General features: G+C 28.1%; 3 protein-coding genes across 6 annotated transcripts; 2 read left to right on the top strand and 1 right to left on the bottom strand.

Annotated features, from left to right (window-relative positions):
* The first annotated feature begins 114 nt into the window (after positions 1–114).
* On the top strand, positions 115–837 carry LOC112686027 (craniofacial development protein 2-like). Its single transcript, XM_025558129.1, has one exon. It carries the CDS (start codon positions 115–117, stop codon positions 835–837), a length of 723 nt encoding a protein of 240 aa, XP_025413914.1.
* A 3,913-nt stretch (positions 838–4,750) lies between these two features.
* LOC112686177 (transmembrane protein 94) lies at positions 4,751–13,800 on the top strand. Of its 2 annotated transcripts, XM_025558373.1 has the most exons (24): positions 4,751–5,030; positions 5,086–5,354; positions 5,717–5,910; positions 6,013–6,285; positions 6,349–6,543; positions 7,599–7,760; positions 7,824–7,992; positions 8,067–8,298; positions 8,361–8,454; positions 8,528–8,757; positions 8,888–9,111; positions 9,358–9,482; positions 9,791–9,960; positions 10,109–10,243; positions 10,309–10,431; positions 10,492–10,621; positions 10,679–10,887; positions 11,863–12,040; positions 12,126–12,246; positions 12,574–12,698; positions 12,810–13,074; positions 13,148–13,241; positions 13,321–13,482; positions 13,570–13,800. In XM_025558373.1, exons 1-24 carry the CDS (start codon positions 4,924–4,926, stop codon positions 13,640–13,642), a joined length of 4,059 nt encoding a protein of 1,352 aa, XP_025414158.1. In that variant the 5' UTR covers positions 4,751–4,923; the 3' UTR covers positions 13,643–13,800. The 2 variants fall into 2 exon arrangements, with proteins under 2 accessions (XP_025414158.1, XP_025414159.1); XM_025558374.1 differs by lacking the exon at positions 10,109–10,243.
* On the bottom strand, positions 13,378–16,918 carry LOC112686179. 3 transcript variants are annotated; one of them, XM_025558377.1, is made up of 7 exons: positions 16,827–16,918; positions 16,324–16,478; positions 16,197–16,254; positions 16,005–16,121; positions 15,417–15,539; positions 14,224–14,356; positions 13,378–13,467 (listed from the first exon to the last, which is right to left on the bottom strand). In XM_025558377.1, exons 1-6 carry the CDS (start codon positions 16,864–16,866, stop codon positions 14,226–14,228), a joined length of 624 nt encoding a protein of 207 aa, XP_025414162.1. In that variant the 5' UTR covers positions 16,867–16,918; the 3' UTR covers positions 13,378–13,467; positions 14,224–14,225. The 3 variants fall into 3 exon arrangements, with proteins under 3 accessions (XP_025414162.1, XP_025414161.1, XP_025414163.1); XM_025558376.1 differs by lacking the exon at positions 13,378–13,467 and having other exon boundaries at positions 14,164–14,356; XM_025558378.1 differs by lacking the exons at positions 13,378–13,467; positions 16,827–16,918 and adding an exon at positions 16,542–16,701 and having other exon boundaries at positions 14,164–14,356.
* Between the last annotated feature and the right edge of the window lie 225 nt (positions 16,919–17,143).

Here is a 17,143-nt window from a genome sequence, read left to right as displayed (position 1 = left end):
CCCTACCCTGACTTTAATTGATTGGGGTAGTCTGGTCCTCCAGGTTGGGGGTTTCTCGTAGGGCTAACCACCCTACAGTGTTAAAATAACCTGGTTACGAAACAACTACAAAATATGCCTCGGATGGAAAATGTGGAGCTTAAGGATTTTACAACTGGAACCTGGAACGTACGAACATTATATAAACCTGGAAATCTGACGACAGCGATATTGGAACTTGAACGATATCGGCTGGACATTATTGCGATTCAAGAAGTAAGGTGGACGGGAGAAGGAAGCTTAAAAACTGGAAATTGGACGGTATTCCATAGTTGTGGTGATGAACATCAGGGTGGGGTTGGTTTCATTGTGAATGACAAAATATTACATAGAGTTAAGAAGTTTAAAGCAGTGAATGACAGAATTTGTCATATGGAGCTGGAGTGCCGATGGTTTAATGTGATATTAATTAACGGGTACGCCCCAACTGAAGACAAAGAAGATGAAATCAAAGATATTTTTTACGTAAATTTGGAAAATGAGTGCGACCGGATACCGACCAACAAGGTAAAAATCTTATTGGGAGATTTTAACGCAAAAATAGGGCAGGAGGTAGAGTATAGACCAACAATTGGGAAGGAGAGCCTGCATAGAACATCAAATGATAATGGCACAAGATTAGTTAATTTTGCTACAATCAGAAATATGATAATAAGTAGCACCACATTCCCACATAAGGATATACACAAGGAAACCTGGGTATCACCATCAGGACAAATAAAAAAACCAAATAGACCATGTTGTAGTGGACAGACGTTTCAAGAGATGCGTCATGGATGTCCGGAGCATGAGAGGTAGCAGCGCAATGTCCGATCATTTTATAGTAAGAGCAAAAATCAAGCTACGTCTGTCAGTTGAATGGAGAAAAAAGAACGTCTCTATCAAAAGGTTTAACATAGAAGACCTAAAAAACCAAGAAATCAATATACAGTACAAGAACAAACTAAAAGAGACCTTGAATCTGACGGAGAATTCAAATAACGTAGATAATAACGTAGATAATCTATGGAATGAGATCGAAAACTCGATTAAAACGGTGGCCACAGAAGTCCTAGGATTTGAAGAAAGAAGAAGGGGGAAAAAATGGTTTGATGAACAATGTAAAAAAGCGAATAATGAAAGAGATATTGCCCGAATAAAAATGCTAAAAGACCCAAGTGAGGAAAATAAGAGAGTACTATCGGCTAGACAAAGGGAAACTAAACAATTGTTTAGAAAAAAGAAAAGAGCATGGGAAAATTCTAGACTTGAAATAATAGAAAACAGCTATAAAAACAACGTAAGACTTTTTTTTGAAAAGGCGAATGAAATTAAGAATGGATTTAAGACAAAAGCAACAATTATAAAGGATGAAGAAGGATTACTAATAACGGATAAAAAAAAAGGCTGCAAACGAGTTCAGGAACATGTTTGAAACAATGCTGAATCAACCTACTCGAGTAGAAGTGGAAGAAAACCTCAACACGGTTGAACAGAGATTAGACGAACCCACGTTAGAAGAAGTAGAAAGGGCATTAAATATGTTGAAAAATAGGAAAGCACCAGGGGAAGACACAATTGTTGCAGAACTACTGAAAGAAGGAGGAAAAGAACTAATGACACGACTGAAACGACTAGTAGATAATATATGGAAACAAGAAGAAATACCAGTAACATGGCACATGTCAGTTCTATGCCCGGTTCACAAGAAAGGAGACGCTATGGTTTGCCAGAATTACAGAGGAATATCCTTACTAAACACTTGTTACAAATTAGTTTCGAACATCATACTGAACCGTATTAAGCCATACACAAGGGAAATAGTAGGGGAATATCAGGCAGGTTTTACGTCAGGGAAATCTACAGTGGATCAAATTCATACAATAAAACAAATAGTAGAGAAAAGTCACGAGTTCGACATAGATGTGCACCTACTATTTGTTGATTTCAAACAGGCATATGACTCCGTAAATCGAGGTAGATTATGGAAAGCAATGACCCAACTCGGAATCCCTACAAAATTGGTGAGATTGATAAAGACATGTGTGCAAAAGTCCAAGTGTATAGTTAAGTTCAACGGAGAAATATCTGAAGATTTCTCAGTTGAAACAGGTCTTAGACAAGGAGATGCGTTATCCTCCACATTATTTAACATAGCCCTAGAATCGGTAGTGAGAGAAGTACTTGATAATGATGTCACGGGCCTAAGAATTAGAGGAGGACACCAAATCACACTAGCTGCGTATGCTGATGACATAATAATTATGGGAGAAACCGAAGAGGACCTAAAACGGTCGGCAGAAAAACTAATAAGTAAGGGAAAAGAGATTGGACTACAAGTTAATGAAGGAAAAACGAAATACTTAATAGTATCACGTAGAGAACAAGTACAAAATTCGTTAGTAGTCGGTGGATTTACCTTTGAAAGGCTAACAAACTTTAAGTACCTGGGAGTAGATGTTAACCAACAAGCAAACAGCCATGATGAGATTAAAAGGAGAATAACTGCAGGAAATAAGAGCTATTTTGCGCTCGTACCTATATTTAAATCAAGATTAATCTCCAAAAATACAAAAATAAGACTATATAAAGTACTCATTAGACCTATAGTATTGTATGCTTGTGGAGCATGGGCATCAACAAAGTCGGACGAGAAAAGATTACTACTATTTGAAAGGAAAATACTGCGAAGAATTTATGGACCCAAAAGAAACGAGGAAAATGTATATGAACGAAGAACTAATGCAGAATTAAGGGCAATGTTCAATGAGCCAAACATAGTGGGAATACTTAAAAGCAGACGAATAAGCTGGGCCGGGCATGTATGGAGAGCGGAGGGCCAAACAGTATATGATGTCACAATGTGGAAACCAAATAAAAAACGACCGATAGGAAGGCCAAGACAGCGATGGACAGACCGGGTTAAAGAAGACCTCAAGCTCCTGGGGATTAGAGAAGGAGAACAACTGGCGAAGAACAGAGAAGTGTGGAGAGGTGTAGTAGAAGCGGCGATGGACCTTCAAGGTCCGGAATAAGCCAAAAAAAAAAAAAAAAATTATATAAATATTGTGTAATATTACATTGAAATGTGAAAAATGAATTGCGTTCGGCTTTTTAATGAATAATTGGAGACACTTATTTTCGGGTTTACACTTCAGAGAAGAGGTGCGGCAAAATATTGCCCCTGGGTGGAGAAATCTTAAATATTGCCCAGCTGAAAACTTTTCTGGAGTGACTTATTGTCAACCAAAAAGAATATAATTACGCCATAAACAAATAAAGACCTTTATATGGTTATGATTTACGTAATCGTATTTTGATTTTTCCCCCTGATGGTGCTACACCTTCGACGTGCAGAGTTGTGGATTTTACAGCGGCGGTGGCAGACCCCCACTACGGTCTACGGGTTACGACAACAAATAACCAGTCAAAACAACTAATAGATTGCAAATTAAAAACATCAGCGATACGATTACATCACCGAATCTTACCGTATTCAAGAAATAATAACAGAAAATAATGTAGTAAAAGGAAAAAAATAAGTTAAACTACAGAATTTTTCTGTTGAATTAAACTTGTCTAATAAAAGCTAGGGATGCGAATTTCAATACATTTTGGGGAACCGTATCTTTCAACTTAGCCCAGTGTAATGAGCTGAATCAGCGAGTCAAGTTATTTGTTTGAATTTGAATCAAATCTTGACTTTCGGAATTTCGGTTTGACTCGCATAGGGCAACTGCCTCTATTGCCCACCCTCTCATGCCGCCCCTGACCTCATGGCTATGTCTACATACTTTTGTGTGTTGGATGATAGTACATATTATAATATGCATTTTTTTATAAATACGGTACGGGCTTAGGAGGGGGCCGCGGCCCCTAGAGCCCCCCCCCCTATCCATAGTCTATATTCTTGAATCGTTAACAGCTTATCATTATTGCATATTATGAAACTAACACTATAATTAACTATAATTAAGACTATAAGAGTTCACAATCATTGGTTTTGACTCAGAAATTATGTTTTAAATGTACATAGACTCCTTTCCATAGGCTTATCTAGGGAGGTTTGGGGGGCTTAGCCCCTCCCCTAGTGCGAATATAAGCCCCCCCAGAATTATTTGTATTATTTTTGCTCATTTCGTCGAGTAGTCTTATTTTCATTTAGTTCAGTGTTTTTTTTTTCTTTATTATTATTATTGTTATTTTTGCAGCCCCCCAATATATTTGATCACCCTACGCCTATGCTCCTTTCCATTTTAGACTTAAAATATTTAAGAATAGGTATAAAAATCATTATTATAATGATTTGATATAATTAATTGATAATAGCAAACATAATAATAATGGTGAAAAAAACATGCGCAGAATGCATTTTGCATTCCTATGTTTAGACCACCAGATACCTATCTATATTATAATATAGACATCTGTGGCACAGATTATATGGATATATAATTATATTATAATTACACTACGGGCATGAACATTGGAGTAAGGACACCAATTTATACAGATAAAAGTGGACCCAGGTGACTACGGGAAACGGTCGAGAACGAAACGATAAAGGGACGCTGGGATTTAAAAAAATATCCGACCAATCACAGCCTAGGGAATTATTTTAATATAATAAAAAAATAGATTTGTATAATCTGTGTCTTTGACTTAGACGTTCCTCTATATTATCTTAATTTGTGATATGAGTGATAAGTTCATTATCAATTATTAATTTTTGATATTTATTTGATTTGTTATTTTGATAATAATGTAAGAACAAAAATTAATATTTGAAACAAACACTACTAGTACTAAGTAGACACTACACTAGTATTAATTTAATTAAGTTGGACTTAAAAAGAAACTTTTAAAAATAATGATAAAGAATAAAGTTCCAGTGAAATAAAAACAATGGTTACTGAAGGGCTTCCGGGATTGACTACTACTGAAGCTTTACGCATATTATATAATGAAATATCAAAACTAAGAAATGATATTAAAGAACAACAAACTCAAGGGTAATTTTTCATTATATTTTATCAAGTACAAATTATAATGTTTAATTTTTTGCAGAGGCAAAGACAAATTATGGATTCAAGATGCATTAAAATATAATAGTCCATTTACTAGTATTTGTTGGATTACAGCTTTGATTATTTTTGTTTGTGGATTTACATTTATCATCATTAGTTTTGTTTATGATGAATTATGGTATCTTTTTGATGATGGAATATTATTACTAGTATTATTAATTATCAATCTTGCTACCGTATTATGGGATAACAAGTTAAGACATGAAGAAATGTTCATTAAACTTGATCATGTGATGAAAAAACTTAATTGTAAGAAAATGAAGCTATAATCTAAAGATACAATATTTATGGACTATATTGGTTATTTATATTATTACCATAAGATAATTAGATCAAAATACACTTCACAAAATACCAAAGATTTAAAATTATTTAAAATTTATAAAATTTAAATTATATTGGTTATATCTATTTGTTGTCCTTCATTACTATTTACATATTCACTATTAATAGTTAATTTTCAGTCTTTTATAAATGCTTTTCAATTTATATGTAAACAAATAATTAGAATTACCAATATATTACTTATATTGATTATTGAAATTCAATGTAAAGACAAACTATAAGTATTTGTTAAAGTTCTGAATAATTAATTTAATTTATAACTTCAGATTATAAAGACAAATGTATTTGGAAGAAAGATAATTATCCACACCTATGTATGCCATATTCACCATCAGTTACTCTACAGTGGACTCAGCGTGATGGTGTATTAGTCAATTTACCATGGGCCTTATTAGTAAAAGGTGACGTAGTACTTTTAAAACCAGGACAGACTTCTCCGTGTCATGTTTCTAGACTCAGGGTAAGTATATTGGTTTTTATTATATTTTTTAACCAATGCTAATCATATTTTTTTTATTATACATTATATTTTTATACTCTAATTATTTTTTATTATTCTTAGGAAAAAGATAAATGGGCTCCAGCTGAATTGACTAGATGGGAAATTTTTAATCCAGATATTTCATCATCTATGACAAACAAAACTACAGTACCAACTATGGTGTCTCGTAATCCATTAAAGAATGTTGCCTACATCTTAAATGAAACCCCATACTTGAATAATTTAAAGCTTGCCTTAGAATTATCACAAAAACGACCTTGCAGTTTTTACACAAAATGTTTGTATTTATTACAAATAATATTCATACAAAAATTTGCTTTAGCCTCATTTTTGGTAAGAAAGTTTTTCAACAAATTATCAATTAAAACTTAATAAAAATATCCTCTTATTATTAAGGGAAGTATTGTTTTAACTGTTTGGTGGCGTTGGTCTTATATTACTCTTTGGTTAAAATCTGGTTCTTGGGTATCAATGTTTATTGTAATCCCAATTTCTGTACTTATTCCACTTTTACCTTTGATGTTACCAATCGCATGGGCACTCATGACATGTTATGGGAATGCAGTATTGCAATCATCTACTATAGTTCAGGTGATACAAATTATTAGTTTTATAATTTTTAAGTTATTAATTAGGTAATTGTGATTATTAATATGTTTATAAAACATTTTGGCAAGCACAAATAATTAATGATGAATAATACATAAATATAGGTACTACTGTAAATATTATATACAGTAGAAGCCGCTTATTAGAAACATGGATAATTGATACAATCTCATTATTGAAACAAAATGTACAGGAATGGACCGGTCGTATATTAGAATATCGAAAATAAATCGGATTATTGAAACATTATGTCGGTTATTTGAAACAATTGGGCGAAGATCAGTTGACGTATACACTGTTTATCCATGCGATAACCTATGTAATTTAATCTTATTTTTGCTGTCATTACGATTATATTTTGACTATCCTTTATCTTAAGTGCAGTACGTCCTATGCAATGTAAAAGGCTAATGCTCTTTCCTAAACGTCAAGATTTAAGTTCTAAACAGAAGTGCGAATTATTAAAATCATACGTGATGCCGCAGCTCATTTAAACATTTCTCATCGCACATTAAATACATTTGCGTTTTTTAATTTTTTTTTTTTCATAGTACAAATCAAACCAATCGCTTATTTGAAATAATTGGTTAATTGACACATTTCACATTGGTCCGAAAGTGTTTCTAAGTGGCTTCTACTGTATATATATAAAATACTTCATATAATGAACAAAATTGAGTTTTTACTAGATTATAAGAAAACTAAAATCTAACATAATTTAAATTTGACAAACAATTTAAGAGTTGGACAGATTTAAAATAATTTAAGTTTATATATTTTTTTTTTTAATTTATATACAGAATGTGACAGAAATAATTTAGCCAAGCTTCTTATATGTTCCAATTTATCATAAAAATTCTGATGAATGTAATTTGGTTAATGTTATTAAGTACTGATAATATATATTATCATTATATATATTTATAATAATGTGATTAATAATAATTACAATTAAAAAAAAGATTATTTTTACTTTACATTTTATAAATATTATCTCATTACTTTTTTTTCATCTAACCATTTTTTTTCAATTTTAGAAAAATAAAGATATTTTTGAAGAAACTGAAACTGAAGTGAAAAACCATTCTTTGGAATTTTCTCTTGAGTATTTGTGGAAAAATTTTTATTCTTGTGTTTTGGGAAATGCAAATTTCTTACATCGGTCCACTAATCTATTGCATGTCATGGGATCTGTTACAGTAATTCTTTAAAGTTATTATTTATACAAAAATAAACATTTAAATACTAACTATTTGTTAAAGGCATTATGTTGTGTGGATAAAAAAGGTATATTATCTTGGCCTAATCCAACTGCTGAAAAAGTTTTTTTTTTGCAAAATCCATCCAAATCATCATCAAGATCTAGTTTTGTAGATCATAATTGTAAAGAGACTCAAAGAAAATGTTATGATGGTTCTTTGCATACTCAAGGTATACTAAATTAATAATAAATATTTTACATAAAATCAATTGTAATTTTAAGAGATAAATTTACTTTTGAATAGAAAATTATGCTGTTGAAGTATTAGATTTAACTCATGATAGGGGTTCAGCTTGGCGTTTACAATTTGATGATGCAAGTTGGTCAAATCATATATCTTCATTAAAACCTCTAGGTCTAGCAGTATTATTAAATACTTGCAACCCATCAACACATGCTCATTATGCTCAGTTTTGTGCTCATGTATCTTGTCAAGCTTTATATAGTGAAGTACTTGTTCCTGTTACCAACAGAAGGTAAATAATTATTGATAAAATAATAAAGTATTTTATTTAATTTTTTTTTCAATTCCTGCAAGATGTCTATGTGAACTTGCCCGACAAATAGGATTTTCGGAATCAGCTGATGATATTTTTGAACTTCAATTGCAGTTATCAACATATAGACATGTAGTATGTATTATATATTAAAATACAAGTGTTGAAGTGATGAAAAATTGAATAAGTAATTGAACATCAATTTTAGCAAGCTGATGCTGTACGTAGGGATATTAAGTTTGCCAGATCGTTACCAAATACTACCAAATTGAAGTTTCCATTTCCTCATATGGTATGTGTAGGATTAAGAGAGCGAAGTATTGGTAAGGCTGCAACAAGTTTACAACTATTCAGTCAAGGTACAGCTGACATAATATTAGATGCTTGTATTGATTTTTGGGATGGTCATGATCTTAGTCCTGTTTCTCCATCAGTGAGGTAATTAATTACTAATTGTTATCTATATATTTATAGTAGTTACATGCATATTTAATATTTTAATGATATTTAATGAATTATTTAAGAATAAAATATTCTTAATATAAATAATAAGATATGCTATTTACAGGAAAAAAGTACTAGATTTTTATCAAAGAAATAGTTTAACTGCTTACTGTACAGCGTTTTCATACCGACCTCTTCCATTACCACCAGATAAGAGTTTCTCAGAAATATATTTAGAGTTACCTGCGGATTGTCGCAAATTATATTCAAAATTATGTCGTAGTCCAACACCACATCCATGGACATCGAATACACATTCAGTAAGGCAACCACAATTTCATTCTTCAGGTAATTATTATTTATGTACAATCAAATAAATATATTTTATTATCATGACTATAAATATTAAAAAGCCATGGTAGGTACTGTAATTAATAAATATTATGAATATAATCAAAAAATATTTGTGTACTTTTCAGAAAAAGCACTTAATTATTTAAGCTATAAATAATTATAATTATATTTATTTTTCTAATTATTTTTTTGTATCTATAAATCTATTATGAAAAATATAACCAAAATATTATATTTTAGATTCATTGTTATTTGGTGACTGCAATGAATATAACTCTAAAGATGTTAGTTGTTGTTTTGAAACACAGTGTAATCAGATATTCTTAGGAATGGTCACTATGCAGTATCAACCTCAGTATGATATGGTAAATAGTTTCATAAAATAATAAAAAATTAAATTAAAATTAAAAATTAGTTAATGGTTACTTGTACATTTATGTATAAATAAATATACAAATAGTTTATATAAATAAATAAATAAATGCTAAGCCTGGAATCATGATTTTATTAACTTTATATGTACCTAAAGATAAATTTTTAATTTGAAACCAATTGTACATTACAAATATAATAATACTTCAGGCTAAGCATTTATTTATGATTAAAGAGTTTAAATTATATTGTTTAATTTTTTTTATTTAATAATTGAATTAGTACATACAATTTATAACAGGTCCAATTAATTGAGCTTTTAGAAAGAGCTTGTATACGGTTTGTTCATTTTAGTAAAGAAAATGAACTTCGGTCAAGAGTTTTTTCAGAAAAAATGGGCTTAGAGAGCGGATGGAATTGTCATATATCATTATTAGGTGATAGTCAAACAAGAACTCGTCTTGATCCTAGGTATTAATATTTTTAACAAATGCTATCTTAGATATATTTCGATTTTAATTTGACACTAATCCGTCTAATTCTTATTTAAATGCACTATTTGATTTTTAAAATTGTTAGCACGTAAATTTGAGTGTTTGTATTTTGTATTTGAATCGAGTGAGGGTGCAGCAACTTGTGATGATGAGACTAGCTTTTTGATACCACTAACATCAACGAGTCAGTCAAAGAAAAAATTAGCTGAATACGAACATAATCTATCTGTTGATTGTTTTCCTCCCTTGAATATTAATTGGTAATATTTTCTTAAATGAAAATGTATTTTATTAAAAAAATAAATTGTTAAAAACTATTTTATAGTGCTGCTCTTAATATGTCACGTACAATAAGTATGTCAGCACCAACTGCTTTGAATATGGACTACGCTCAAGTTACAATTGAACATGATGGAGAAAAAATTATAAAGCCAATGCTTGTTCAAAAGTAAGTTTATATAATATCTGAAATATTTGTGTACTTAGTGTTGATTGAAATATTTTTAAGGGATTCTATTTTGAATGACAATAGCAATGTAATTGATATAGAAAAAAGTGGAGATGAATGGCACTCATTAAGCTGCATGTCTGATAGTACTGATCAAAGTGTTCCTGTTAATTTTGATATGTATAATCGAGTAAATATGACTTATTAATATTCTATTCTATTATTTCTAGTGTTAATTTTTTTGTAGGCAAAACTTCCTCGTGGCATTGAAAATATCAGACCTCACTTAGAATGTATAGATAATGTTCCACTTTTAGTTTCACTATTCACTGACTGTACCCCAGAAGCTACTAAAGAAATGATATCAATAATGCAACAGTATGGAGAAGTTGTTTGTGTGCTAGGTTCATCTCCCAATGCAGAAAATATTGGTATATTTATGCAAGCTGATGCAAGGTAGTTACTTATATTCAAAAATACATAATTTAATAATTATACATTTCATCTATATAATTTTATTAAAAATTTTATTTCTTTCCATACACTTATAAATCTATATTTTGCACTTCTCTGTACTTTTTATTATCTCTAATAGATTTAATAATTTATTATTTATTTGCCTGTCAGATTACAGAATTTTTATTTATAATTTATTTATCTCCTTTTACTTTTTATGAATTTAATACTTTAAAAAAAAAAAACTGCTAGTCATAAATAATAATTTAAAAAATATTTTCTTTGTTTCATAAATTATTATTTCTGACTATAAAACTTATATTGTAGAAAAGTACAAAGTTTTCATAATATGAAATAAAAAATAAAACTAATGTTTTTTACAGCATTTTTAAAAAAAAAAATGTTAGAATTGTTACAGTATATAATAGTTTATTCTATAATATAAATTATATATAAATAATTAAAATTAAATTTGTTAAATTTACTTCCATTTATTAAATAATATTGATGATTATCCAATTAAATAATTTCAATAAATTTCCATGTTGAATTTATTAATAAATGTACTATGTTTTCTTATTAAATTTTAAATATATAGTAATTATTTTATTTGGATAAAAATGGGATAAATACAAAAATTAAATTCCATAAGACAAAACTTGAACTGTAAGATTTTTTGATCAAGTTGAATTTTAATAAAGTGTGTATTTAGTCATATTTTATGCTCTTATGTTCATTACAAAACAGATTTATTTAGAATTAAGTTGGACAATTTTAATATTCAAAACATATTTTTAAATTTCAAATTGACTCTTTTTATTTTTTCTTGAAAATGTAGTCATTTCAAAATTGTCAAAGTATATATTACATCCAATTTTGTTTAGTATGTTGTATGAATTTTAAAGAATTTAATTGTCATTATATTGTTTAATCACCCAAAATATTTTTAATTATATTTTTTGTTATATAAATTAGTCTTGCTATTGAACCAATTTACCCACAAGTATGTCAGAGAATTAGCATCATGCACCAACCAAATCCAATAGATGCTCCAATATCTCCAGTGGGTCTCTCTGAATTATTGAACTCTCTTCCTTGTTGCTTAACACTTAATCGTCAAGATCCATTACCAGTGTACCATCTTATTATGGAAGTAAATTATAAAAAAAAATAATAAAAAATCTTAATTGAAGTAACAGCAAGTTAAATAAATATCTAAACATTATTTTATTTCACAGGGAAGATATTTAACGCAGGGGATATGGAACTGTGTTCAATTTTGGACTAGTTGCATGGTTTCACTTAGTTTTCTTCAACTACTTGCAATTGCTCTTGTTTTACCTCCTATTTTATCAGTTGGTTTGTAATTTAGCTACTTTATAATTTAGTAATTTATGCGATCCAACCCAAAAGCTTATATTTTTGTACCAAAATATTTTTTTGAATTCAAATTTTTTTTTTTTTTTATCGAATATTAGATAATTTTCTTGGTAGATATTATTTAATTTCTATTTTTAATAAAAAATATTTAATAATAACTTTTTTCATTTTTTACGCTTAATTATATTTATAAATAATTCAGAAATTAATTTTCCCTTGAACTAACAATATTATTAAATAAAAGAAACTAGTAAACAATTTAAAATTAATATGTGTATAAATTATACCATTTTAATTTAACTTTAGGTCAAGTTTTATGGCTTACGTGTGTAGTTGTGCCACTTCTATCAGTATCTTTAGTGGGAGGTCCAACCGACCCCGGGGTGATGCAAAAACCAACTGGTAAAAATCAATGTTCAATTACAACTGAAGTAAGTTTATTTTAATAGTTTTATTATTCAATTTTTAAAAAAACTGATTTAAAAACAAAACTTAAATAATTATGTAATATTTTGTCTAAAAAAATTATTTAAATATTATAGTTATCCTATTACGTAATGTGGTTTTACGGTCTAAAATTCCTACCTGTTGTGATTAATACGGTACTGCTTTTTATATGGTCACTAAGCCAAGCATGTGATTTGATTTTGAACACATCTACTACTAATAATGCAACTACTGAAATTCAACAATGTTGGTATGTGTACCCAGATCCTAAAGAAACCGAATGGGGAGGTTGGTCAAAATTTGAGCCCACTATTGTTAGTGTGCAAAGATTAATGTTACTGTTTCTTGTAATGAATTATGGTAATTAATTATTGATCATAAATTAATAAATATCTTAAATTAAGCTAATGTACTTATTATTATTTTATTGCAGTTACTGTGTCTTTGAGCTTTGTCCATCGTGATTATTTACTTTGGAAACGAACTATATATCTAAACAAACCTTACCTGATCACATCAATAATTATGTAAGTGTAATGTAAAAATTAAATTACATTAAAAATCATTTAATATCAAATCATCAATCATTTAATATTTAAAAAATAGCATTTTAGTTCAATCCTTATATACAATTCATTACGAATACTTTGACAACAGTGGTGATCATATTAGTATTTCCAAACTATCAATATTGATCTTGATTGCTGGACTTATATCTCTGTTTCTGGTTTTTATTATTAATGAAACTGTTCACTGGCAAGAAATAAGGTATATATATATTATATATTATATACATAGTTATTTTATCAATATTTAAAGAATTAGATTTTATATTATGTAAATATTTTATTTAAGGGCAAATGTACGCTATCAAAAAAGGGCAAGATTAGACTTTGGAACTAAACTTGGTATGAATTCTCCATTTTAAAATAAGAACATTTATGTATTTGTCATGTTAGTTAACATTAAAATACAAGTAGTTATGTTATGTGATATTAATTGCGCTAGACTGAACTTTATAATGTTCAAATTATATAATTTTTGTAAACAATTGAATAAATTAGTAAAGTAAACGATTTAAACTAATTTAATATTTTGCTTATTTATAGTGCTTATAAAAAATGATTAATGTAACTATTATAATAACAATTATTATTTAGATAAATGTACATTCATTTTTATGAAATAAAAAGTATAAATATTATGGACAAAATATGCTAAATTATGTTTAAAATTTAAATTTAATACATTGTTATTATGTTAACTAGATTTTATTTTTTCTTGGTTATTGAATAGAAATGTTGCCAATAAAATTTTTTAATAAAAATTGAAAAATGATTAATTTGTATTTGAGATAAATAATAAATACTAGTTATTGAGTTAGTTTTTTTTTTTTTATTGGGTTAATAAAAAATAAAAATAAAAATATATTTAAATTTACATAAAAAAAAAAAAAAAAAAATGAGTCACATTCAAAAATATTAAAGTACAATAAAATAAATTTGTTACTTTTATTCGTCACTGTCTTCTAACATAGAATCAAGCCAATGACCAGAATCATGATTTGTTATATTTACTTCAGAATCAAGTTTAATTGATGTAATTTGATCAATAATTGTTTTAGAATCAGTTTTAGAAATATCTATAAATAATAAACATTATATACATATAATATTATTTAAAATAAATATTTTTATAAATACAGTGAAACCTTTAAATACTGGGCACTCTTGGTTGCCATAATTTTGTCTGTTATTTAGAGATGTCCGCTATTCAGAGGGAGGAGGGGCAGACACGCTCGCAGAGATGTAGCTCACTAAGTGCAAAATATTTTTTGTGTCAATATAAGGTTATAACCCTATGTGAGGGTTAGGGTTTTCCCCTCACACTCCCTAACACTAATTAAATGACATATATTATTTATCATCAATGATGGGTATTATAAAATATATTTAAAACATAACTCATTTTATTTATTACTTCTAATGAAAATGTATATTATTGTTTACATTAATACATTAATATTAATCATTGAAAAGCAATGCCAATCGCTTAGAACTCAATCTAAACATTTCATTAATACCTTCTAATTGATGTTAAAAAATTCTTTAATTTTGTTTTTTTGTCAATGAATATTATTCAGACCTAAACTATTTAAACTTTCACTTCCCATTCTGTTTCTCAGCCATATCTTTAAATGACGCAATGTACTAAAAATATAATCACTAAATATATAATGACTATATAATAAATATATAAGAATAAAATACCGAATAAAAAATGAGAACTATAATAGAGAAAATATTATCTGAAAGATCTTTCTACTGAACATGAAGTTGCAGGTAAAGTAATGGCAATTTGTATAACCATACATAAATACAACTTCATAGAACATACTCTAGAAAAGTGTTTAATCGACGCAATGAACCAATGGACAGATAGACCATAATTGTATAATAAATTATAACACATAGTAGTAAGATTAGATTAAATTGGCATTCAACGATTATTCTATATTTACGATAAAAATTGTAAAAATCAAAATGAAATTGCCATAAAAATGTCTGTAATTTAGAGTGTCTGATATTTAGGGGTTTTCCTATATAAAAGTAGTGAAAATGTCTCTGTTACTAAAAAAATGTCCGCTATTCAGAGGTATCCGTTAAAGGTTTCACTGTATAAACAAATTAATATTATTTTACCTATATTATGGATTGTATTAGCTTCATCTTGTAAGATGTTAATGAATGGCTTCTTATTTCCTAATATTGCACATAATTGTTCATTAGATTGTAACTCACAATTCAAATCATTATTATCTTCTTCTACAAAGATGCACATGTAATCAATAAAATATTTGTATTATAACTACAATATTTCACTAAAATTAATATTTTATACTGGGTCATATTTAAAAGTTATCTATTCACATTTTAAATTATAAAAAATTTAAATTTAAAAATAATAATTTAGATGGTATTACCATTGATTAAATATACTGGTATTATTGCCATAGAATAAATAATGGGTTAAAATTTTAAAATTTTAAAAACTGATTTATAATTAAAAGTATTATATGATTTTTTCAAAAATTACTAAGAATCATCCTTTTCAAAAAAAAAAAACTGATAAAAAATGTATAGAAGAGTAATGCCATAAAAACCTTAGTCTTCAAATCTAATAGCATACAAGAATATTAAATAAAATTAAATGTATAGTTGTACTACATGACCTGAAATTTTATAAGTGTTTAAAAAATTTAATATAAGTATATAACAAATTATTAATACCGGCTCTAGAATCATTTTTCATGATTAATTCCAATAATTTATCTGTTTCTGGTACACAACTACTTTCAGTTGATGTTGATTTTATAATTTTATTACTTAATTTTGATTTGCATTGAACTAAAAATAAAAAAATTATATGCATTATATATTAATAGATTATATTTTAACTATTATTATTATTTTTTTACACACATGAATGTCGACTTAAAGCAAGAGATGATTCTACTTCAAATTCTTCCAATTGTTCTACCTAAATTAAAATGTTTAATAAAAATTAGTTTAATGTCATAGAATAATCTTGAATGTAATATTAACGTACAGTGAATAAGTCAACAGGTATATTATGCCGCAAATTAAATGGTACACTAGCTATACTGTCAGCTAAGTGTGTTATATCAATAGAATCAAATATTCTACAGTCATCTTGTTCTGTTCCCCAATTTTTTTCAGAAGAGAATTCAAAATAACCACCACCTAAAAACCAAACAAACCGATCAGGCATTCAGATATTGAGAATTACACCAAAAAAATATATACAATATTTATTAAGCCCGTTTTTTAACAAACGCATATAAAATATATTTATTCTCAACTATTTAATCTTTGCTATTCATAATAACATTCATTGACCCTTGCCACATTTATAAATATTATCATACAATTGAATAAACATAATATTATCAATTAATCATACACAATATTCATTTAAAAAATAATTCAAACCTGTACACAGACGTATATATTCATGATATATTTCTAAAATATACACGTCATTGTAGTGCAGTGCGAGTGTACCAAATAATTAAAGATTGTCCAGTTTACCTTGATAAATATTTGAACTCGCGTTTCGAGGTTCAGTCATATTTCGACAGTTTTCGTAGGAGACGAGTGTAACTTATAGCTAATTCGATTAAACGGTCGAATACAATATTAATGATCAGAACTATTTAAACCTACATGTAATTATAATTATCAACACAGAAGAGATAAAGGTAGAATCGTTACAACGCGTATGTTAATAATTTATAATAATTGACGACTGTTGACTTTTATTACAATAGTAGGCACTTCTGAGCCTATCTAACAGATAAACGGATCTAAGTGCTTGTAAATTGTAATCACGGCCATGAATCTCATGG

The sequence above is a fragment of the Sipha flava genome, unplaced genomic scaffold (genome assembly GCF_003268045.1).
Source record: "Sipha flava isolate LNK unplaced genomic scaffold, YSA_version1 2_pilon_pilon, whole genome shotgun sequence".
Classification (NCBI taxonomy): Eukaryota; Metazoa; Arthropoda; class Insecta; order Hemiptera; family Aphididae; genus Sipha; species Sipha flava.
Note: the sequence above shows the minus strand (reverse complement) of the source record. Positions and strands in the feature narration are given on the sequence as shown.

Coding starts and splice junctions, on each gene's coding strand:
- LOC112686027 (XM_025558129.1), top strand. CDS start 115: ATGCCTCGGATGGAAAATGTGGAGCTTAAGGATTTTACAACTGGAACC.
- LOC112686177 (XM_025558373.1), top strand. CDS start 4,924: ATGGTTACTGAAGGGCTTCCGGGATTGACTACTACTGAAGCTTTACGC. Junction 5,911..6,012: donor GTCATGTTTCTAGACTCAGG/GTAAGTATATTG, acceptor TATTATTCTTAG/GAAAAAGATAAATGGGCTCC. Junction 9,961..10,108: donor AGAACTCGTCTTGATCCTAG/GTATTAATATTT, acceptor ATTTGAATCGAG/TGAGGGTGCAGCAACTTGTG.
- LOC112686179 (XM_025558377.1), bottom strand. CDS start 16,866: ATGACTGAACCTCGAAACGCGAGTTCAAATATTTATCAAG. Junction 16,479..16,826: donor GAGTTCAAATATTTATCAAG/GTAAACTGGACA, acceptor TTTGGTTTTTAG/GTGGTGGTTATTTTGAATTC. Junction 16,255..16,323: donor TACCTGTTGACTTATTCACT/GTACGTTAATAT, acceptor ATTTTAATTTAG/GTAGAACAATTGGAAGAATT.